This window comes from Leucoraja erinacea, chromosome 8, assembly GCF_028641065.1.
Source record: "Leucoraja erinacea ecotype New England chromosome 8, Leri_hhj_1, whole genome shotgun sequence".
In the NCBI taxonomy this organism is placed as follows: Eukaryota; Metazoa; Chordata; class Chondrichthyes; order Rajiformes; family Rajidae; genus Leucoraja; species Leucoraja erinaceus.
The window spans coordinates 16568514-16592698 of record NC_073384.1 but is presented as its reverse complement, the minus strand read 5'-3'; the positions used below and the strand labels follow the sequence as shown (position 1 = coordinate 16592698).

Here is a 24185-nt window from a genome sequence, read left to right as displayed (position 1 = left end):
CAAGTGTATGATAGGTGTACTAACTTTGTGGGAGAGAGGGCGGGGAGAAGGGAGAGAGAGAGAGAGGAGGACAGGAGAGAGAATCAGAGCAGCAGAAGAATTAGAAATAAGCACCTCACTATTATTGGTTCTTATTCATGAGAAAAAAATCTTTTAACCAGGGTAACAAGAATAACAATGCGCAAAATTAAAATGGTTATTGTGACGAAATGGGGAAGAAGAATTTAAAAAGCTGCTGCTAACAATTATATTAACCGCATGGAAATTTCTGCATGAATAGATGACGACTCAGAGCATGTCAATAGCTATCTTTTTCTTTATTTCGTCTATCTCAGAATAAAGATAAAAAAATAACCAACTAGTCCTGCATAACAAGAACGACTAAAGGTCAGAGCTGTCCCTTCCACACCTCATTATGCAAATACCAAAGATGGGTAAAAATACCAGATTTAAACCAATTCAGACAGGAAATCTTTTATCAATTAAACGTTCTCAAGTTGCTTTTGCTGTTAATTAACTGATAAAAAATTATCATCAGTAACTTTTGCTTTCAATTCTTTTAATTGATAATTTTTTATCATCCTGGCAGCACCAGAGACCCGGGTTCGATCCTGTTGCAGAATTGCAGAAACTAGTTTAAACCAAAGATAGACACAAAATGATGGACCAACTCAGCTAGTCAGGCAGCATCTCTGGAGAAAAGAAATAGGTGATGTTTCGGGTCGAGATTGTTCTTCAGGCTAGGTCTTTTTATAGGGAAAAATAAACTGTGTGACAACATTTTTACCATGTGATGATTTTTCCACACGTCGATAGACGTTGTTGGCTCAAGTGTAACTTGGGAGAGGAACTTGGTAACTTGGGAGACGAACTTGGAACATCGCAGAAATGACAAGTAAACGGCAAACTTAGTCATACCCGTGGGAACTCGGTTAAACTCTTGAACATAAACTGGGAATCTCGTACACAACCACGAGTCTGATTTTTTCTTTCACTCGTGGGTGGACTTGCACCGTGAGACAGGGCCATAACTTTACTGATTGTTGTCTATGGTCGGGACGTGGAGGATCCAGTGGCAGAGGGATGAATATAGAAACATGGAAACATATAAAGTAGGTGCAGGAGTAGACCATTCGGCCCTTCAATATGATCATGGCTGATCATCCAGAATCAGTACCCTGTTCTTGCTTTTTCCCCATATCCCTTGATTCCATTAGCCCTAAGAGCTATATCTAACTCTCTTTTGAGAGATGCTAATTCCTGGGTCCAGAAGTCTCATCTATCCCATGAGACCCTGATCTCAACAGGATCTCATCTATAATTGCGCTGAGAAGAGTGGTGGTTCAGTCACAGTATATTCAAGGCAGAGATGAACAGGAAATGGGGGTATATGTGGGTGGTGTGGGAAAGTACAGCTGAGGTGGTAAATTAGCCCTGACCTTATAGAATGGTAGGTATTATTTGTGGGTGGTGCAGAAAAGTGGTGCTGAGGTAGTAAATTAGTCTCAACCTTATAGAATGGTAGGGTACATACCAGGGCAATATGGCTATCACTTTATAGAATGGTCGGGAGTATATGTGGGTGGTGAAGGAAAGTGGTGCGGATAGTAAATTAGCCCAACATACATTGGCAGGGGATATAGTGGGTGGTGTCGGTAGTAAATTAGCCCCAATCTTATACAATAGTAGGACAATCACCAAGGGCCAAATGGCCGTCACCATCAGCTTCTTCGTGGAGACATCCCTCTCAGCAGTGAGTGGGGGACCTAGCAAGTCGAGGATTGAAAGGATGTCATCTGCATGGCGAGGTTGCTCTTTGAAAGTCTGTTCATGTCATGGGAGAATTAGCGCACTTTGAACTCGCCATGTTTGCATGTTAGTATACATCACATACATCGTGTACAAAATCATGAGATGAATAGATCGGGCAGATGCACAGAGTCTCGTGCGCAGAGTAGGGCACATAGCTTTAAGGTGAGGGGGAAAGATTTAATAGGAACCCGGGCGTAGCTTTTTCACATACAGGGTATTGGGTACATGCAATGAGCTGCTGGAGTTGAGTAGTTGAGGCAAGGACTATCGCAACGTTTAAGAAACAGATATGTACATGGATAGGACAAGTTTTGAGGGATATGGGCCAAACACAGGCAGGCGGGGCTATTGTAGATGGGACATGTTGGTCAGTGTGGGCGAGTTGGGCTGAAGGGCCTGTTTCCATGCTGTATGACTATGACTGTGACATTATGGTAACTCGCCATAACTCTAATTTAAGAGGCTTTTGGATGGGCACATGGATATGCAGGGAATGGAAGGACATAGATAACATGCAGGCAGATGAGATTAGTTTAACTTGGTATCATGTTCAGCACAGTGTGGGGCTGAAGGGCTTGTTCCTGTGCAGCGCTGTTCTATGTTCGACCTGTTTCTCTTGCAGGGGGGGAGTTGGTGACTGTGGGTGGGTCTAGGGTGTGTGCCATAATGTGGGGTGGGGTGTGTGCCATACTGGGGTGGGGGTGCAGCGGTGATGGGGGGGCAAGTGGGGGTTGGCACAGCACCACGGGGAGGCCACTTGTCCCACTGATCCCGGGCCAGCGATCCGGCCAGTGTCCTTCTCCAGCACGTGCCCTGAGGGTTTAATCTGTTCCCTTGGGAGAGCCAGGAACGACTTTGTCCTTGCAGCGAGCGAGCGCATTCCTATCCGTATCAGGGAAGTGTTTGCCTCTGTTACTCCCGCTGCTGTTGCCAAACACCTTTAATCACCTCTCACTATGTTTGCTATGTGCTCCGACTTCGCAATGCTTCACTTGTTTTGGTTCAACAGAAACACTCTCTTGAGCCGTAGAACGGCAGACTCGTACCCTGCGGCTGGGGTGACTGGTTTAACTCTCGGTGTGCCGGCTGGGAGCAGGGGAACGGAAAAGCTGAACATGCACCTCCTCTGTCAGGTTCCCTTATCTCTAGTATGCCCAGGCCTGCATCAGCGGTGTCTCTGAAAGGAAGGCAGGGCTGGGCCCACAGCCTCTTCAGGAATGTGAGGCTGGGCTGCTTGTTTCCATGCAGGCTCCCATACTTCCCCGCCCGCTGGAATGTGCAGCAGGCTTGGACACATCGACCCATCTCCCTGCATGGAAACCAGGGCCACACCTCGCAGCGGTTCAGACCTGCCTATGTGGGCCAACCCGGCCAGGCAGTGTGCTGTTTGAGAGATGGCCTCCCTACACGAGACGCAAGTCAAGAATCAAGAGCATGTTATTGCCATATGTCCCGAGACTAGATTGTCATACAGTGTGGAAACAGGCCCTTCAGCCCAACTCGCCCACACTGACCAACATGTCCCATCTACACTAGTCCCAACTGCCAGCTTTTGGCCATATCCCTCCAAACCTGACCTATCCATGTACCGGTCTAATTGCTTCTTAAACATCACAATATTCCCTGCCTCAACTACCTCCTCTAGCAGCTCGTTCCATACACCTACCATTCTTTGCATGAAAAAGTTACCTCTCAGATTCCCCCTTCACTTTAAACCTATGTCCTCTGGTTTTTGATGCCACTATTCTGGGCTAGAGACTCTGTGCATCTACCCGATCATAATGTCATAAGGTCAAAAGGGATAAGAGTAGTATTAGGCCATTTGGCTTATCAAGTCTACTGCACCATTCAATCATGGCAGATCTATCTCTCCCTCCTAACCCGATTTTCCTGCCTTCTCCACATAACCTCTCACATACCTGTACTAATCAATTCCTTTCATGATTATATGGACCTCTATAAGATCTCATACTCTTGCGCTCCATGGAATAGGTTCCTCGCCAGCATAATCTCTCCCTATAGCTCAGACCATCGAGTCTTGGCAACATCCTCATAACTTTTCGCTGTACTCTTTCTAGCCTGACAACATTTCTCCTGTAACATGGTGCCCAAAACTGAACACGATACTGGCCTCACCAATGTCTTATATAACTGTAACATGACCTCCAACTTTGTTACTCATGAAAGCATGTTTAAATGGCGGACTAGACTTCTTGGACTGAATGGCCTAATTCTGCTCCTAGAATCTATGAACAGAAAAATGAGATTCTTAAAGCCCTGTCCCACAGTACGAGTTCATTCAAAGAGTCCTCCCGAGTTTGCCCTGATTCGAACGCGGAGATTTACGGTAATGGCCGCTCGCCGGCACTCGGAGCTCTCGTGGACATTTTTCAACACGTTGAAAAATCTTCACGAGTCTTCCCGAGCTTACTGCGTTTCCCGAGTACCTGCCGTTAGCGTTACGAGCTGCTATGAGGACCCGCCGCCGAGCTCCGACGTACCCGTTACGTTAATTCTCCGTGCTTACCACGAGTTCGATTTTTTTTTAACTCGGGAGGGCACTTGAATGAACTCGTACAATGGGACAGGGCCATTACTTAGCGGCGCAACAGATATGTAAGCACAGTACTCAATTGACACCATTAATAAACAACAAAGAGTTCAATTTCTAAAAACAACCAAACAATATTACAAAGACAAAAACAAAGCCCCAATACTCTAGTGCAATCAAGCCAGTTTGTAGTTCAGTTTAGTTGGGAGATAGACACAGAGTCAGGCAGCATCTCTGGAGAAAGAGGAAGGATGATGTTTCGGGTCAGAACCCTTCTTCAGACTTCTTCAGTGAGTTTAGTTTGTAGTGTTCAATATCTTGACTGTGGAGTGACCTTATAGGGGTTTATAAAAACAGGGGACATAGATCAGGGCGATGGTCATTTGCTTTTGTCCCAGGGCAGGAGAGTCTAAAATTAGAGGGCGTAGGTTTAAGATGCGAACGAAAAGATTTAAAAGAAACCCCAGTGGAAACTGCAGGACGTAGATTAAAACTAAGGAGGGAACAATTTAATGGAGACTTGTGAAGCAGGTTTTTTCACACACAGCAGGTGGTGGGTATACGGAATGAGCTGCCACAGGAAGTGGCAGAGGCATTTAAAAGATATTTGGACAGGTACATGGATAGGAAAGCTTGAGAGGGATATGATGGTGCAGTGGTAGAGTTGCGGTCTTACAGTGCCAGAGACCTATTCTATTCTCACCACGTCTGTTTGGCTGTACGGACTTTGTACGTTCTCCCCGTGACCAGCATGGATTTTCTACGAGATCTTCAGTTTCCTCCCACACTCCAAAGAAGTACAGGTTTGTAGGTTAATTGGCTTGGTATAAATGCAAATTGTGCCAAGTGTGTGTAGGATAGTGTTAATCTGCGGGGATCGCTGGTCCGAGTGGGCTGAAGGGCCTGTTTCCTGTTCTCTAAATTCTAAAAAAAAATCTAAACGCAGGCGAATGGGACTAGCTTGTTTACTAACCTTGGTCAACAAGGATAAGTTGGGCTGAAGGGCCTTTTTCCGTGCTGCATAGTTCTACAACTATATAAGTTGAGGACAAGCCAGGTGTGTGAGGGACAGGAACTGACGGTGACAATCATACACACAGTGACATACCTGGGTGCACTTCCTTTACCTGTCTGTACCAGGTACAGGTGAAGTTGTCTGCACAAGACCTCACACTGAGTGGGTGGGGCGAACGAGTGCCTTTGTTTAATGTATTTTGGAGATCTGGTATTGATATAGGTTTGTTATTCATTTGTGTACTGCGATACAGTGAAAAACGTTGCTTTGCATGCTATCCGGACAGGTCATAACATACATCAGGTAGTGCAAAGGAGAACATAAACAAGACTGCAGAACATGGTGTTACAACTACAGAGAAAGTGCAAAGACCAATGTTCATGGACTGCAAAGATTGGGCGATCAGGAATACATACTTGGATTACAGAACATGGAACTCAGCAGTAAGGCTCTCCATCTACTGAGAAAGAGATGCCAATTCCACAAGCTGTGGTGGGTGTCTCGAACAAGCTGCCAGTAGTGTACCATTGTTGAGGTAGGATTAGGGTTGTTCCAGTAGGTTCAAGAACATGATAGTTGTGGGATCCTAATGCCCCTGTCCCACTTGGGAAACCTGAACAGAAACCTCTGGAAACCTAAAGGTCGAAAGTGGTTTCCGCTTCTTCTATGTTCTGGTGATTATTTCAAAAATTCAAATCCGGCCACAACTAAAAATAGGTTGCCGTTTTAAATATCAGTAATTCTTTAGTCGAAGCCGATTGCTAGTTGAAGGTAAGACCTTCCACTACCTGCAACCTCCGGCAACCACCTTCAACTAGCATTTTTAAAACGGCAACCTATTTTTAGTCGCGGCCGGTTTTGAATTTTTTGAAATAATCCCTGTAAGGTGCTGTAAGGCAGCAACTCTGCCGCTGCACCACCGTGCTGCCCAATGTACTGGGACCAAAATTGTGCTTAGTTTACTGACCAACATGTCATGTCTCCACTTGTCTGCATTTGGCCTATATCCCTCTAAGTCTGTCCTGCCCATGTATCTATCTAAATATTTCTTGAACGTTGCGATAGTACCTGCTTCAACTACCCCCTCTGGCAGCTCGCTCCATACACCCACCACCCTTTGTGTGAAAAGGTTACTCCTCATGTTCCTATTAAATCTTTTCCACCCTCTTCACCTTAAACCTATGTCCTCTGGTTCTCGATTCCCCTACTCTGGGCAAAATCCTCTGTGCATTTACCCAATCTCTGCCTCTCATAATTTTCTACACTTTCGAAAAACAGTTGTCCTCAAATCCCCCCGGACACATTTCCTCAGATCATAAGCTCATAAGCTCATAAGGAATAGAAGTATAATTAGGCCATTCGGCCCATCAAGTGTACTCTACTGTTCAATCATGACTGATCTATCTCTACCTCCTAACCCCATTCTCCTGCCTTCTCTCCATAACCTCTGACACCAATACTAATTAAGAATCTATCTATCTCAACCTTAAAAATATCCACTGACGGCCTCCACAGCCTACTGTGGCAAAGATTCCCACAGATTCATCAGCCTCTGACTAAATACATTTCTCCTCACCTCCTTCCCAAAAGAATGTCCTTTAATTCTGAGTGCAATGGGTTATCAATTAATGCATGAGGCTCCTCTGTGGCGCATTGCCAAATGCCTTTTGAAACACCGCACTGCTCTCGACATGTCCTAGGCTGCACCCTCATGTTAACCCATCAGTCCTGAACCCCCCAGGGTTGGGCACGATGGCAATCTGACCAGCGTCAATTGGAGTCACCCTGTTGTGCATTCTTGATCTCGTTATTTTTTGTGAAATCATTAGTGCAGTGGAAACAATTTTCTGAGGGAAGAGGAACTCTGGCCTGATTAGGATAAGGGAAGTGAGATTCCGGGGGGATTTGAGGGCAACCTTTCTTCAAAAGTGTAGAAAAATTATGAGAGGCAGAGATTGGGTAAATGCACAGAGGCTTTTGCCCAGAGTTGGGGGAATCGAGAACCAGAGGACATAGGTTTTAGGTGAGGGGGGAAAGATTTAATAGGATAACATTTTTGCACAAAGGGTGGTGGGTATACGGAATGAGCTGCCAAAGGAAGTAGTTGAGGCAGGTACACTTAAGAGACATGTGGACAAGTGCATGTATAGGATAGGATGAGAGGGTTATAGGCAAAGTGAAGGCAGGTGGGACTAGTGTAGATGGGGCACATTGGTCAGCATGGGCAAGTTGTATTGAAGGGCCTGTTTCCACGATGCATGACTATGAGTTTATGACACATATGGTAAGTAAGTGATAGGAAGAAACTGCAGATACTGGTTTATAACAAAGATAGGCGCAAGTGCTGGAGTAACTCAGCGGGTCAAGGCACCATCTCTGGAGAAAAAGGATGTGATGTTTTAACCATATAACCATATAACAATTACAGCACGGAAACAGGCCATCTCGGCCCTACAAGTCCATGCCGAACAAATTTTTTTTCCCCTTAGTCCCACCTGCCTGCACTCGTACCATAACCCTCCATTCCCTTCTCATCCATATGCCTATCCAATTTATTTTTAAATGATACCAATGAACCTGCCTCCACCACTTCCACTGGGAGCTCATTCCACACCGCCACCACTCTCTGCGTAAAGAAGTTCCCCCTCATATTGCCCCTAAACTTCTGTCCCTTAATTCTGAAGTCGTGTCCTCTTGTTTGAATCTTCCCTATTCTCAAAGGGAAAAGCTTGTCCACATCAACTCTGTCTATCCCTCTCATCATTTTAAAGACCTCTATCAGGTCCCCCCTTAACCTTCTGCGCTCCAGAGAATAAAGACCTAACTTATTCAACCTATCTCTGTAACTTAGTTGTTGAAACCCAGGCAACATTCTAGTAAATCTCCTCTGTACTCTCTCTATTTTGTTGACATCCTTCCTATAATTTGGCGACCAAAATTGTACACCATACTCCAGATTTGGCCTCACCAATGCCTTGTACAATTTTAACATTACATCCCAGCTTCTATACTCAATGCTCTGATTTATAAAGGCTAGCATACCAAAAGCTTTCTTTACCACCCTATCTATATGAGATTCCACCTTCAAGGAACTATGCACGGTTATACCCAGATCCCTCTGTTCAACTGTATTCTTCAATTCCCTACCATTTACCATGTACGTCCTATTTTGATTTGTCCTGCCAAGGTGTAGCACCTCACATTTATCAGCATTAAACTCCATCTGCCATCTTTCAGCCCATTTTTTCCAAATGGCCTAAATCACTCTGTAGACTTTGGAAATCCTCTTCATTATCCATAACACCCCCTATCTTGGTATCATCTGCATACTTACTAATCCAATTGACCACACCTTCATCCAGATCATTAATGTACATGACAAACAACAAAGGACCCAACACAGATCCCTGAGGCACCCCACTAGTCACCTGCCTCCAACCGGATAAACAGCCATCCACCATTACCCTCTGGCTTCTCCCATTCAGCCACTGTTGAATCCATCTTGCTATTCCTGCATTTATACCCAACAGTTGAACCTTCTTAACCAACCTTCCATGAGGAACCTTGTCAAAGGTCTTACTGAAGTCCATATAGACAACATCCACTGCTTTACCCTCGTCAATTTCCCTAGTAACCGCTTCAAAAAATTCAAGAAGATTAGTCAAACATGACCTTCCAGGCACAAATCCATGTTGACTGTTCCTAATCAGACCCTGTTTATCTAGATGCTTATATATATTGTCTCTAAGTATCTTTTCCATTAATTTTCCCACCACTGAAGTCAAACTAACAGGTCTATAATTGCTAGGTTTACTCTTAGAACCCTTTTTAAACAATGGAACAACATGCGCAGTACGCCAATCCCCGTTTCTAATGACATTTGAAATATTTCTGTCGCCCCCCCGGCTATTTCTACACTAACTTCCCTCAATGTCCTAGGGAATATCCTGTCAGGACCTGGAGACTTATCCACTTTTTATATTTTCAAAAGTGTCAGTACCTTTTTTACTTTGAACCTCATAGTATCCATAGCTACTATACTAGTTTTCCCTTACCTCACATAATTCAATATCCTTCTCCTTGGTGAATACCGAAGAAAATAAATTGTTCAATATCTCCCCCATCTCTTTTGGCTCTGCAGATAGCTGTCCACTCTGTCTCTCCAATGGACCAAGTTTATCCCTCCTTATCCTTTTGCTATTAATATAGCTGTAGAAACCCTTTGGATTGACTTTCACCTTACTTGCCAAAGCAACCTCATATCTTCTTTTAGCTTTTCTAATTTCTTTCTTAAGATTCTTTTTACATTTCTTATACTCCTCAAGCACCTCATTTACTTCATGCTGCCTATAATTATTGTAGATCTCCCTCTTTTTCCGAACAAGATGTCCCATTTCCCTTGAAAACCAGGGCTCTTTCCAATTTTTACTGTTTCCTTTCAACCGAACAGGAACATAAAGATTCTGTACTCTTAAAATTTCCCCTTTAAATGTCCTCCATTTCTCTTCTACATCTTTCCCATAAAACAAAATGTCCCAGTTCACTCCTTTTAAATCATCTCGCATCGCATCAAAGTTAGCCTTTCTCCAATCAAAAATCTCAACCCTAGGTCCAGTTCTGACCCTCTCCATAGTTATATTGAAAAATTTTGGGGTGGGACCTTTCTTGTACCTGGAACACTCTGCCAGAGAGGGAGGCAGAAGCTCGTGGGGGAACACTGACAGCATTTAGGAAGTGTCTGAACAAGTACTTGCATCACCTCGTCTTAGAAGAGTAGGAGCCATGTGCTGGGAACTGGGACCAGTATGAATGGGTGCTCACTGCTCAGCATAGAATTGGTGGGTCGAATGGTTTTCTGGCTCTACGACTGTTAAACATAAATGAGATATATTTTAAATTGTCCTCTAGACCACAAGTAAGCAGAACTAACAAGTCTCTCCCCCACTCAACTCGTGTACTAACTTCAAAGTCATCTTGTTGAGTTTCATTGTATCTCGTTTTCACCTTGCCCACAGCTACCAATGGCCTGTTTCCTTTAGCATTGTTAATTGTTTGCATAACTTCCATTCATTTGTTCTAAATCTATCTATATTGCTGTCCACAGTATATCTCTTGTTTCCCTTTCCCCTTGACTCTCAGTCCGAAGAAGGGTCTCGACCCAAAACGTCACCTATTCATTTTCTCCAGAGATGCTGCCTGACCTGCTAGTTACTGATGCTTTTTAGGTGTATCTTTGGTTTACACCAGCATCTGCAGTTTCTTCCTACACACTTGAGGTTAGATAGGCTTTAAACACCCAGGCCAGTTCTTGAACTCGTCTATATTGTGTAGACCACAGTATCCGGGCCGATGTGCACTGCTGCTCGTTGGAGGACATCGAATGGTCAAGGCCCCTGTTGCTCTCCCTCTTCACTGAATGACTGAATTCATAGTGGCTATGAATATTTTTGGGTTAGAAAAATAGAAACATAGAAAATAAGTACAGGAGGAAGCCATTTGGCCCTTCAAGCCAGCACCGCCATTCATTGTGATCATGGCTCATCGTCTCCAATCAATAACCCATGCCTGCCTTCTCCCCATATCCCTTGATTCCATTAGCCCATAGAGCTCTATCTAACTCAAAGTTGAAGCGAAGAAGCTATTCTGGAGCAGTTGATCTCTGCGTAGGTGAGTGAAGCTGATTCTGTCCTTTCAAGGGCAGCAATGCCTCTGTGGGGATTCCCAGGGGTGGAGAAGCACGAGGGGTGGACTGAGAATAAAACCAATGCATGCCAGAAACACACAGCTGTTCGGACAGCATCTGTGGAGGGAGAAACACGGCTTATGTTTCAGGTCAAAGACTGAACTGGGAGAGCGAAAAATCAAGCTGCAGATAAAGGGGAAGTGAAGAGGGAAGAAAGGGAGTGTCCGTGAATCGTGAAGACACGCAGACTCCAGGAGACACCACAGCACAAAATGCTGTAGTAGCTCAGCATGGTCAGGCAGCATGCCTGAAGGCCATGGATAATTGATGTATTGGGTCGAGTCCCTTCTTCAGACTGATTGTAGGAGGGGGGGAGAGAAGAAAGCTGGAAGAGGTGGGATATGCAATTTGTGCATACTGTGAACATGTTTGAAAGAGGAGAAAGTTAGCATTAGTCTCAAAGTAAATATTCTCACAGCTATTTTGGAAGAGTCTGGGATGGGTACTTGGATCTGACGGACCATCTTTTGGGAGAGGGGATTAGTATAGATAGATATTTGATGGCCGATGTGGACATGGTGGGCTCAAGGGCTTTTGCTGCGTGACTCTATAACTGTTGTTCTCGTCCTCAATGCACCCCTTTCACAGTTTCGCCTAGGAGGGCAGATTCAATGGTCTGAATGCCTTTTGAGAAATTCTACAGCTGAGTTGCTTTGCATCATTAAACAAACTTTAACCACAGTCATAAGGTCATAAGTTATCGGAGCAGAATTGGGCCATTTGGCCCATCAATTCTACTCCGCCATTCAATCATGACTGATCTATCTCTCCTTCCTAACCCCATTCTCCGGCCTTCTCCCCATAACCCTTGACACACGTACTAATCAAGAATCAATCTATCTCTGCCTTAAAAATATCCATTGACGGCCTCTGCAGCCTTCTATGGCAAAGATTTCCACAGATTCATCACCTTCTAGCTGAAGATATTCCTTCCTAATTGACCATTCTTTGATTCTGGGGTTATGCCATCTAGTCCTGGACTCTCCCACTAGTGGAAACATCCTTTCTACTCTACCCAAATCTTTCACTATTCGGTACTTTTCAATGAGGTCCCCGCTCAAACACTCTTCATATGTTAACCACTCATTCATTCAGTTCATGGTGGTATACAGCATGGAAACAGGACCTTCCTGCCCATGCATTGCATGCTTTTGACCCATATCCCTCTATACTCTTCCTATCTGCATAACTGTCCAAATGTCTTTTGAAAGTCATAATTGTATCAGTTTCTACAGCTTCCTCTGGCAGTTTATTCGAGATATGGACAACCCTTTGAGTGAAAAGTTGTCCTTGAGGTTCCACTTGTACCGCTCCCCTTTTACCTCAAGCATATCCCTCTAGTTTTCGAATCCTGGGAAAACGACTCTGAATGGTCATTTTATCCATTCTCCTCATATACACCTCAAGAAGGTGACCCTCAAACTCCTAGACACCAAAGGAAAAAATTGCCAATCTAACCAATCTTGCTCTAATATTTAAGCCCCAGGTTCAGGTAACATCCTGGTGATTCTCTGCTTCACCCTTTCAAATATAATTACATCCTTCTTATAGCTGGGCATCCAGAACTGCATGCTTTAGTCTAAGTGTAGTCTTACCAGTGTTCAATGTTCTATGATAGCCCAGTACTGCTGTGTCGTAAGTCCACTGATCTATGTTTTATGCACAGATCTCCCGACAATAATATACCATACACATACTATGTCAATGATTTGGATGAGAATGTACAGGGCATGATTAACATGTTTGCAAATAACACTAACATGGGTGGTATTGTAGATAATGAAGATGGTTGTCAAAGATTGCAGCTGGATCTTGATTGGTTGGTTGGGCAGGTATAATGTAATACAGTGAAGTGCGAGTTGTTGCTTTTTTGGGCAGCCTAACAAATGCCGGACATACACAGTGAATGTCAGGGCTCTGGGGAGTGTTGTAGAGCAGAGGGATCTTGTAGTGCAGGTACACAGTTCCTTGAAAATTATATCACAAGTAGATAGGGTGATTGTAAAGGAGTCAAGTCTGACACACTGTGACCTTTACTGAGTCTTTTATTAAAGCACATGGCACACACGTCCCAGCACTGACTGCATCTAGTCTTCAGGCGTACTGGAACCAAAGGGAGGAACAAGGCGAGGATATCACAGTTATACTGATATGGCTGGGCGTGGTTAGTGGTGTTGAGGTAGCTACGTTATAGGTTGCATGCATAAACCATCTACATCCTTTCCCTTAGAAATTTAAATTTGAAGTCATAACAGTGGCAGGGTGGTTATACAAGACCTGCAAATCTAAAAGAAATCACCGTAAAGGACAGGAGGTTTGACAATCCGACCCGAGCGAGTGCCCATAGCACCCTCACCCTCCCCCCCCACCCGAAAGAAGAGTAGGAGGAGCAGGAACAGCCGGGAAGGAGAAAGCCGGCGGAGACCCAGCCTGGAATGCGGAAGGAGACACGACCGGCGCAGGCGAGCCAGGGGAAGGAGACGGGGAAAGAGTAGTAGACATCGGGGGAGAAAGAGGAGAGCGGGCAGGGGAGGAGGACCCCGGAAGAGCAGACGGAGGAGACCTCGACAAACGGACAGACCGGGGCATGCAGCGAGCTGAGGGTTAGTTAGTAGTGGGAGGCTCGAAACGCAACGGAGGAGCATATGGGGCCGCAGGAGGAGGATTGGGCTCTTTGACAGCCAACAAGTGCTGGCGACTACGGTGGTAGACAGTTCCTTCAAAGTCCACCAAGTAGGATCTTGGTGAATTGTCCACCCCAACCATGGTTGTGAGTTGGGAGAATCCGGTGACAGTCTGCATACGGACGACCTGGCCAGGCAGTAGTGGTGAGAGTGGGCGGCAGGACTTGTCGTGAGAGCGGCGCTGTATTTCGTGTCTTTGGGCAATCCGTTGCTGGACGGCAGCAGGCTGGAGGACCTTGGGCACGAGGGATTGCTGGGCGATCAGCATCGGTGGGCGAAGAACACGGGACATCAGATGTTGGGCAGGGGATCGCATGGTAGTGTCTCTGGAAATATTACGAAGGTTTAACAGACCCTGGTAGGTCACCATTGGAGAGACGAGACTGCTCGAGCAAGTTCTTGGCACTGTGGACAGCACGTTCAGCCAGGCCATTACTCTGCGGGTATTCAGGGCTGCTGGTGTAGTGAGTGAAGTTCCACTTCACAGCGAAAGCTTTAAATTCTGCACTGGTGAATTGACGGCCGTTGTCGGTCTGCAAACGGACCGGGGACCCAAAAGTGGCGAAGTGTCGGCGCAGCTTACTGATGACCATTTCAGAGGTGATAGCAGGGAGAAGGTCTACTTCGAACTAGTTCGAATAGGAATCGACTAACACTAGGTATTGCTTGCCACGCCATTCAAATATGTCCGCAGCCAGCGATGACTAGGGCATGGCAGGGGCAGGCTGCTGCAGAAGCGGCTGGCGCTGCTGATGTGGGGCAAGAGTATTGCAATCAGGACAGGAGGATACTCGGGCCTTAATGTACTTTGCCATGCCGGGCCAATAGTATTGTTCTTGGGCATGTGAGACGGTGGCATCGGCTCTGGGATGCCCCATGTGGGCAGCGGTGTAGTACGAGTCGTACAGGGAGGCAGGGACGACCACCTTGTGACCCTTGATGATTATCCCGTCCCGGAGCACCAGTTCATCGTGAACCAGAAAGAAAGGGTGGGCGCCCGCAGGCAACGAAGTCCGTTTGCTTGGCCACCCGTGCCGGATGACAGCTGCGAGCTGTTGCAGGTCGGGGTCGTTGGCGGTGTGCGTAACCAGGCACTGCAGCTGCCTAGAAGGAACAAAGTTGACATTGAGTACCTGCAGATCCTCCTGTTCGTAGGGATGTCTGTCGCAGGAGGACCGGGGGGCTCTGGACAGCGCGTCAGCCACATGCATCCTAGTGCCCCTCTTGTAAACGATCTGGAAGTCGAACCTCTGGAGCTGCAGCATCATTCGCTGCAGTCTGGCTGGAGCGATGGGGATAGGCTTGTTGAGGATCGTCACCAAGGGTTGACGATCCGTCTCGATAGTGAACCTGGTGCCGAAAAGGAAGTCCTTGAACTTGGAGCAAGCGAACACAACCACAAGAAGATCCTTCTCTATTTGTGCATAGCGCTGCTCAGTGTCCGTCATGGTTCGCGAGGCATAGGAAATGGGCTGCAGCGAGCCATCATCATAGAGCTGCAGGCAGGCAGCACCTAGTCCAAAATGGGAAGCGTCGCACGTAACCACAATTGGACGCTGCAGATCGAAAAAATTTGAGATTGGCGTGCTGATCAGCTTCGTTTTGAGGAAATCGAAAGCCTGCTGGTGGTGGGGAAACCAGGACCAGGCAATGTCTTTTTTCGTCAGTTGCCTCAGGGGTGCGCTCAACTCGCTGAGGTCAGGGATAAACTTGCCCAAATAGTTGACCATGCCCAGGAAACGCTGCAGGCTGGTCACGTCGGTCAGAGCAGGCAGCTCGGAGATAGCGTTTGTCTTTTGCGGATCAGGTTTCAGCTCGTGGGCCGTGAAAATGTGGCCAACATAGGGTACTTCAGCTACACGGAACTTGCACTTTGACGGGTTAAGTTTTAAGTTGATCTGGCGAGCGCGGTCTAGAATCCGTCGGAGGTGGCGATCATGCTCAGCAGCATCTCTCCCATAAACAAGAATGTCATCCACAATAATGGCACACGGCAGACCAGCAAACAGTTGCTCCATGGAGCGCTGAAACTCTTCGCTAGCGGAGTTGATGCAGAACGGCATCCGCAAAAATTTGAATCTTCCGAAGGGTGTGCCGAAAGTGGTTAAATCCGAGGAGCGTTTGTCTAGGGGTATTTGCCAGAACGAGCTCCTGGCATCAGACAGAAAACACCGTGGCCTGTCCGACCTGGGCAGCAACATCTTCTACAGTCCTCATAGGGTAGTAGAGACGTTTTATTGCCAGATTCAAATCCTTGGGGTTGATGCACACCCGTATTTCGTTCTTACCCTTCTTCATGGTGGCGACCATGGTGGAGACCCACTTGGTGGGATCGCTGACGGCTTCCAGCACTCCCATATCAACCATGTTTTTCAGCATGGCTTCCACCTTGCCCTTCATGGCAAATGACACCCTGTGTGGGGCACGGATCACAGGCACTACCGAGGGGTCAGTTGCGATCTTGTACACAAGTGGCAGCTTCCCCAACTTATCGTCGAAGAGGTCAGGGTACTCGGAGAGTGGATTCAGCATCACCCGCACTTCGTGGACCGTACGGTCGAAAGACACTAGACCGAGATCCTGACAGGCTTGATTGCTCAATAGAGTTACACAGTCACAGTCCAGAATGAAAAACGACAGGTCACGGGATGATTTCTGCAGCACACAATGGAAGGTGGCCCTCCCCACAGGTTTTAGCTCCTCTCCCCCATAAGCACGCAATACAGAGCGATCAGCAGTCAACAGCTCATTATTTCTTATCTGGTTGAATAGGGATGTTGACATAACATTCACTTTTGCCCCCGTGTCAAGCTTCACGGAGAAGGACTTGTTGTTCACAGTAATGAGCACAGAAGGATCGGGGAGGCGAGATCGGCTATGAAGGAGAGTGTAAACACTAGTATCTCCCATGGAAATGCTGGGCTCAGAGTCGGGGGCAGTGTTGACAGAAGACTGGGAATCGAGTTCATTATCAACTTGCTGAAGGTTGTTTAAGAATTGTCTATGAGCTGGGGGAACGTTCCCACGGGAACGACAGGCAGCTGCAAAGTGGTTCATTTTCCTACAGAAATTACAAGCTTTGCCAAATGTTGGGCACTGGGACTGCATGGAGTGGACATAATTGCAGTTGGGGCACTTGGCAAGCGGGACCCGAGGTGCATGAATGGGCCACGGCGGAGGGCGAAAGTTGTCTTGCTTTCGACGGGGCATAGCAACGCCAGTCAGATTTATAGCTCGGTTGTCAGATCCCCTCTGCCCATGTGGCGGGGCAACTACTTCAGCAATACGGCATGCATGCATTGCCTGAGTCACGGTGAGGTCTGGTCTTTGCAGTAGATCAGCACGTAGCTTCTGATCGAGCATGCCGGTGACAAGGATATCTCTGGTGAGCTGGTCACGCATGGTCTCGAAACGGCACCGCTGAGCAAGGTAGCGCAGGTCAGCGATAAAACATTCAACAAGCTCATCAGGCTGCTGCTTCCGTGTAAAAAATCTAGCCCACTCCAATATGCGGTTGGAGGGCAAGTCACAAATCTCTGCAAACTTGCGTAAGAGACATACTGGGTCGTTGGCAGATTCAGTTTTGGTCACCCTGTTATATGAAAGATGTTGTTAAACTGGAAATCGTGCAGAAAAGATTGATGAGGATGTTGTCAGGTCTTGAGGGCCTGAGTTATATGTAGAGGTTGAGCTGGCTAGGACTTTATTCCTTAGAACGCAGGAGGGTGAGGGGTGATCTTATAGAGATGTATAAGATCATGAGAAGAATAGATACGGTGCTTTTACCTAGAGTAGGGGAATCAAGAACCATAGGTGCATAGACAAGACACAAAACATAAATTGTAAATGAATCCACATACATTACACATACGTTGTACAAGACAGTGAAAAGAGAAAAATTATCAGAATTAAGGGACAGAAATTTAGGGGTAATATGAGGGGGAACTTTACGCAGAGAGTGGTGGCGGTGTGGAATGAGCTCCCAGTGGAAGTGGTGGAGGCAGCTTCATTGGTATCATTTAAAAATAAATTGGATAGGCATATGGATGAGAAGGGAATGGAGGGTTATGGTACGAGTGCAGGCAGGTGGGACTAAGGGGAAAAAAATTTGTTCGGCATGGACTTGTAGGGCCGAGATGGCCTGTTTCCGTGCTGTAATTGTTATATGGTTATTATATGGTTATATTATGCAAAAATAAAACAAGACATTAATGCAAAACACAATAATAAAACATGTCCATGGTAGTGAAAGAAGTGTCCCATAGCTTTCTGTTGCCAAGGTGGGATTAGCATTGTGCAGGTCGGTGCAGGACCCTGATGGTTGAAGGAAAGTAGCAGATCCTGAACCCAGCTGTTTGCAACTTCAGGCTTATGTACCTCCTGCCCAACAGTAACAGTGAGAGGAGGGAATGGCCCAGATAGTGGGATCCCTGATGATAGATTCCATCTTCATGAGGAGAGCCTCATGAAGATGCTTTTGATGGTGGAGTCGGCTGTTCCCATGTTGGACTGGGCTGAGTCCATCCCTCTCTCCGCAGCCTCTTGTACTCCTGTATGTTGAAATTGCTGCACCATGCCCTGATACAAACAATCAAGACTCTTCTTACAGTGCAACTATAGAATGTTTGTTAGAGTATAAGAGAACATTGAATCTCTTTACATTGTAAGCAAGTGGAGGTGCTGGCATGTCTTCTTCATGATTACATTTGCTGCGATAACTGAGATGTTAACATTGTGAGGTGGCACAGCGATAGAGTTGCTTCTTTCTTGCACCAGAGACCTTGGTTCGATCCTGACTACGGGTGCTGTCCATGCAAAGTTTGTCCATTCTCCCCATGACTGCATAGGTTTTTTCCGGGTGCTTTGGTTTCCTTTCACACTTCAAAGGCGCACAGTTTTGTTGGTTAATTTGGCTGTGGTAAAAATTGTTAATTGTGCCGAGTGCGTAGGATAGTACTACTGTATGGGGATCGCTGGACGGCGTGGACTCAGTGCGCCAAAGGGCCTGTTTCTGTGCTGTATCTCTAAGCTAAACTAAACTAAGCTCAGGAATTTGAAGCTGCTAACTCACTTCACCATCGACGCACCATTGAAACCTGGTGTGTGGGCTGACTTCCCCTTTCTGAAGTCTACACTTAGTTCCTTGGTTTATGTTGATGCTGAGCAAGAGCTTATTGTTGTTGCATCACCTAACCTGGTGCTCTGTCTCAATCCTATATGCTGACTGACTATTACCCATGATTTGGCCTAACCACAAATGGTGTCATCGGCAAAATTGACAAACCGTTTATTGACTCAGTGAGTCACGTAGCATCTCTGGAAAAAAGGAATAGGTGACTTATCGGGTCGAGACCCTTCTTCAGATGAGTGGTTGGTTCTGGGTATGGAGGTCAAGGGCAGACTTTGGTCCCATGACCGTGGCCCCTGCTGTCTGTAGGCTGGGGATGGATCTGAAATGAAGGGAATAGTGAGACTGTGCAGCCATGTACTGAACACTTCTCCTTCCGCAGGTGAGTGATGGTGCGTTCCCAGCTGTTAAAATGAGCGCCAACCCTAACCCCCTGGAGACGTGGGTGGATGCAACCAGTCACGCCCTGTGCATTAACTCGGACAAGACGTTGGAAGGGACAGCGACGAAGATCCTCAAGGTCTGCTTCTGCAGCAACACCAGCAGCAACTTGGGCAAGAACTTCAAGCTGGTCAAGTGTGACCACACGACTGAAATCAGGGTAAGATCGGCAACGCGGCAACGCACCTCCCCGGACACGTTACGGGAGATTACTGACCCAGAGGAAGCAACCACGGGGGCAGAGTCCAGCCGGTGCAACTCTTCAGTGGGATGGGGAAGGATCAAGAACACTCTTCCCCCATCACCGACCACTCGCCACTCATGGAATCCCCTCCGACAATCTACCGACACTCTCCCCCATCCCCTCATACAATCCCCCATCTCCCCCATACAATCCCCTCCCACAATCCACAGACAATCTCCCCCGTTTAGTTTGGGTTATTTTATTGTCAAGTATACCGAAGCACATTAAAAAGCTTTAGTAGCGTGCTAACCCGTCAGCGCAAAGACTATACATGATGACAATTGAGTCATCCATAGTGTACAGATACATGATAAAGGGAACAACGTTTAGTGCAAGATGAAGTTCTTGATGGATAATAAATCCCGATTAAAGATAGTCCCCATCACCGACCACTCCCCACACGTGAATCTTCTCCCCTCCCCCCCCCCCCCCCCCCCCCCCCCCACAGACACTCTCCCCCATCATCGTAAATCCCCTTCGCTCTCCCCAAGGACACTCTTCCCCCATCACCAACACAGCCTACAGACGCTCTGCCCATCTGGCGATGTTCCCAACCCACTGAACCTGCCCCCACGCAGTGAATTCCCTCCCCCATCACCGACTATTCCCCAGCCAGTGAATCCCCTCCCCTTGTCCACAGGCTCTCTCTCTCCCCCGTCAATGACACTCTTCCCTCACTGGATCCCCTCCCCTATCCACGGACACTCTCCCCCATCAATGACACTGAATCCCCTCCCACAATCCACACCCAGTCTCCCCCCCCCCCTCCCCCATCACCGACCACTCCCCAGCCAGTGAATCTCCTCCCCTTGTCTCTCATCATGCACTCTCCCCAGCCACAGCACATGAACAATCTCCCTCATTGCCAAGTCTCCCTACCCCCTGAATTCCCTCTTGCAATCCATTCACACTATCCACATCACCGACACTTCCCCCCCACTGAATCCTCTCCAGCAATCCACAGGTTCTCTCCCCCACCACAGACTCTTCCCACTGAATCCGCTCCCAATCATAGACCCTTTCTTCCACCACAGACCCTCCTCACCCAATGAATCCTTTCCAACAGCCCATGAACACTCTTCCCCCATTGACGACTTCTTCCACCCATTTAATCCCCTCTCACAATCCACAGCCTCTTTCCCCATCGCTGGCTTTTCCCACATACCCTCCGGACACTGCCCCCAGTCTTCGACTCCCTCCACCCACTGAAACACAAAATGCTGGAGTAACTCGGCAGGACTGGCAGCATCTCTGGAGAGAAGGAATGGGTGACGTTTCGGGTCGAGAGGGATATGGATCATGTGTAGGCAGAGGAGATTAGTTTACCTCGGCATCATGTTCGGCACAGACATTGTGGGCTGAAGGGCTTGTTCCTTTGCCATGCTGTTCTATGTTCTATGACACAAGAGACTAGATGCTGGAATCTTGAGCATTAAACAAGGTGTTGGAGGACCTCCATGGGTCAGGCAGCATCTATGCAGGAAATGGACAGATGTTGTTTTGATTCAGGAACCTTCTTCAGTTTGTCCACTTCGATTGTGCAATGGTACTTTAGTGTCATGTGCACTTAAGTGCAGTGATATTTTTTGCTTACAATTCAGTGACAATCCTACACCATACATTAGGCACAATCATACTATGTATAAGAGCGTAATATAGTAGACCACACTGTGACAGTACACAAGTCTCCATATTGCAGGCTCCATCTTGTACCCTTCAAGTCCAAAATGTTTTACAACCACCAGAGTCTTAAATTGGGGGAAGTTGGGAGGTCATGTTGCAGTTGTATAAGATATTGGTGAGTCCGCATTTAGAATATTGTGTTCAGTTCTGTGCACCATGTTATAGGAAAGATATTGTCAAGTTTGATTGGGTTCAGAAAAGATTTACGAGGATGTTGCCAGGACCAGAGGGTGTGAGCTACAGGGAGAGGGTGAGTAGGCTGGGTCTCTATTCCATGGAGCACAGGAGGATGAGGGGAGATCTTATAGAGGTATACAAATTCATGAGAGGAATAGATCGGGTAGATGCACAGAGTCTTTTGCCCAGAGTAGGGGAATTGAGGACCAGAGGATATAGGTTCGATGTGAAGCGGAAAAGATTTAATAGGAATCTGAGCGGTAACTTTTTCAAACAAAGGGTGGTGGGTGTAAGGCACAGCTGCCAGATGAGGTAGTTGGGGCTGGGACATTATTGGCCTTCAGCCCAACTCGTCCATGCTAACCAAGATGCCATCCTGAGCTGGTCCCAATTGTCTGTCTTTGGCCCTATCCTTTCCTATTCATGTACTGATCCAAATGTCTTTTAATGCCAAATGCCTTCTTCTCGTTGCTTTCAGGGAACCTGGCACCTGTTCTTCCATATATCTCCAGGGCTCCAGCATTTACCCTGTATGATCTGTCCTGGTTTGACACACCAACGCACAACACTCCCACCTCCTTCGCTCCAGGGTGAATAAATCCCGGCTTCTCCAGCCTCGTCTCATAACCCACCCCCCCCCCCCCCCCCCCCCCCCCCCCCCCCCCCCCCCCCCAGTCCCAGCCACATCCCCATGAATCTTTTCTGAATCCATTTGATCAAGTATATGGTTAGAAAAGGATTAATGATACATGGCCCAAATGCAGGTAAATGGGATTAGCTCAGCGGGGCACCTTGGTCGAAAAAAGGATTAGTCTCAAGGAGGACAAAATGTTGGAGTAACTCAGCGAGACAGGCAGCATCTCTGGACAGAAGTAAAATGGGTGACGTTTTGGGTCGAGACCCTTCCTCAGAACGGATCTGTATTCGTACTGTATGAGTTTAGGTTTATTTTGTTGTCACATGTTCCAAGGTACAGCGAAAATCTTTTGTTGCATGCTAAACTGTCAGTGGAAAGGCAATACATGATTACAATCGAGCCCAGTGCATAGATACATGATAAAGGGATAATTTGTACAACATTCTGTGCAAGATAAAGTACAGTCAGTCCGTGACTATAAATTTTCCCTATTTGGGAATTTTTCTTTTGGTGGCAGGCCAAGTCTCTAAGTTGATTTTATTGCTCAGCGTTGAAGGGCCCTGTGCAGCCCTCTGCAACGGGGAGCTCAGTTTTGATCAAATATATCAGTTTAGATTATTTTACAGAAGCACAGCACTTCCTGTGGAATCTGTGGCTTCCCACTCCAGCTAACGGTACACATTGCAGAGAATAAATTTCCTCTTGAGCAGGTGAATGAAGAAGTCAAGGCTGCTTTCCGAGGTTTTAGCAGCCAGTGGCTGCTCAGAGTGTGGTTGGGTCAGGGGTTTGTACACGCACCTGTGCAGCTAATGTAGCATCCTCAGACTCTACAGTAACAGCTTTGCTCTGGGATGGGAACCAGCTGTGTTGATTAAACAGTGCAGGAAGGAACTGAAGATGCCGGTTTACACCAAAGATAGACACAAAATGCTGGAGTAACTCAGTAGGACAGACAGCATCTCTGGAGGGAAGAGATTGGTGACTTTTTGGGTTGAGACCCTTCTTGAGACTGAGAGATGATTAAACGTGTGGTCTGGAAGCTGTGACCCTGAACTTCCTGCTGTGTGGTGTGATTGTTAGCATATAACAATTACATGCCAGTGAGACGTGACTCTTGTATCTGCAGAAGCAATGAGTTTTATGCTCATCTAACTAAAGATCATTGACAAAGAATGCATCAATATGGAACTTAAAGAAGAGGCCCTTTGGCCCACAATGTCTGTGCTGAACAGGATGCCAAGTTAAACTAATCTTGTCTGCCTGCATGTGATCGATACCTCTCCATTCCCTATATATCTATTAGCTCACCTAGAAGCCTCTTAAATGCCACTATAGTCATACAGCGTGAAAACTGGCCAGTCGACTTAACTTGCCCACACCGACCATCCATACTAGTCCCACATGCCTGCATTTGGCCTATATCCCTCTAAAGCTGTCCTCTCCATGTACCTGTCTAATTGTTTCGTAAACATTGCAATAATCCTTGCCTCAGCTACCTGCTCTGGCAGCTTGTTCCATACATCCACCATCCCTTGTACGTATTCCTATTGAACAGTTTCCTATTAAATCTATCCTCCTTCACCTTAAACCCATGTTACTGGTTCTCATTTTCCCAGCTCAGTGGGAAAGATTCTCTACCTGATCTATTCCTCTCATGATTTTAAACACCTGTATAAGATCACCCCTCATCCTCCTGCGCTCCAAGGAATAAAGTCCCATCTTGCTCAACCTCTCCCTATAGCTCAGACCCTTGAGTCCTGGCCAAATCGGACTCCTCCTGAATGGATAGCAAATTGGCTCCATGGAAGAGGGTGATGGTGGAAGGTTGCTTCTCAGACTGGAGACCTGTGACTAGTGGTATGCCTCAGGGTTCGGTGCTGGTCCCGTTACTGTTTGTCATCTACATCAATGACTTGGATGAGAACATATAGGGCAAGATTAGCAAGTTTGCTGAAGATACAAAAGTTAGTGGTTTTGCAAATAGTGAAGATGGTTGTGAAAGATTGCAGCAGGATCTGGATCGATTGGCCAAGTGGGCAGAGGAATGGTTGATGGAATTTAACACAGAAA

The 24185-nt window shown here is 46.7% G+C and overlaps 1 protein-coding gene across 2 annotated transcripts in view; it reads left to right on the top strand.

Annotated features, from left to right (window-relative positions):
- ptk2ba (protein tyrosine kinase 2 beta, a) overlaps window positions 1-24185 on the top strand; it is a 105676-nt gene that overhangs the window by 17802 nt on the left and 63689 nt on the right. For both annotated transcript variants that reach the window (XM_055639062.1, XM_055639061.1), the window contains exon 2: window positions 19316-19534. In XM_055639062.1, the coding sequence (XP_055495037.1) occupies window positions 19346-19534 (189 nt within the window). In that variant the 5' untranslated portion in view covers window positions 19316-19345. The remainder of the gene's footprint in view (window positions 1-19315; window positions 19535-24185) is intronic.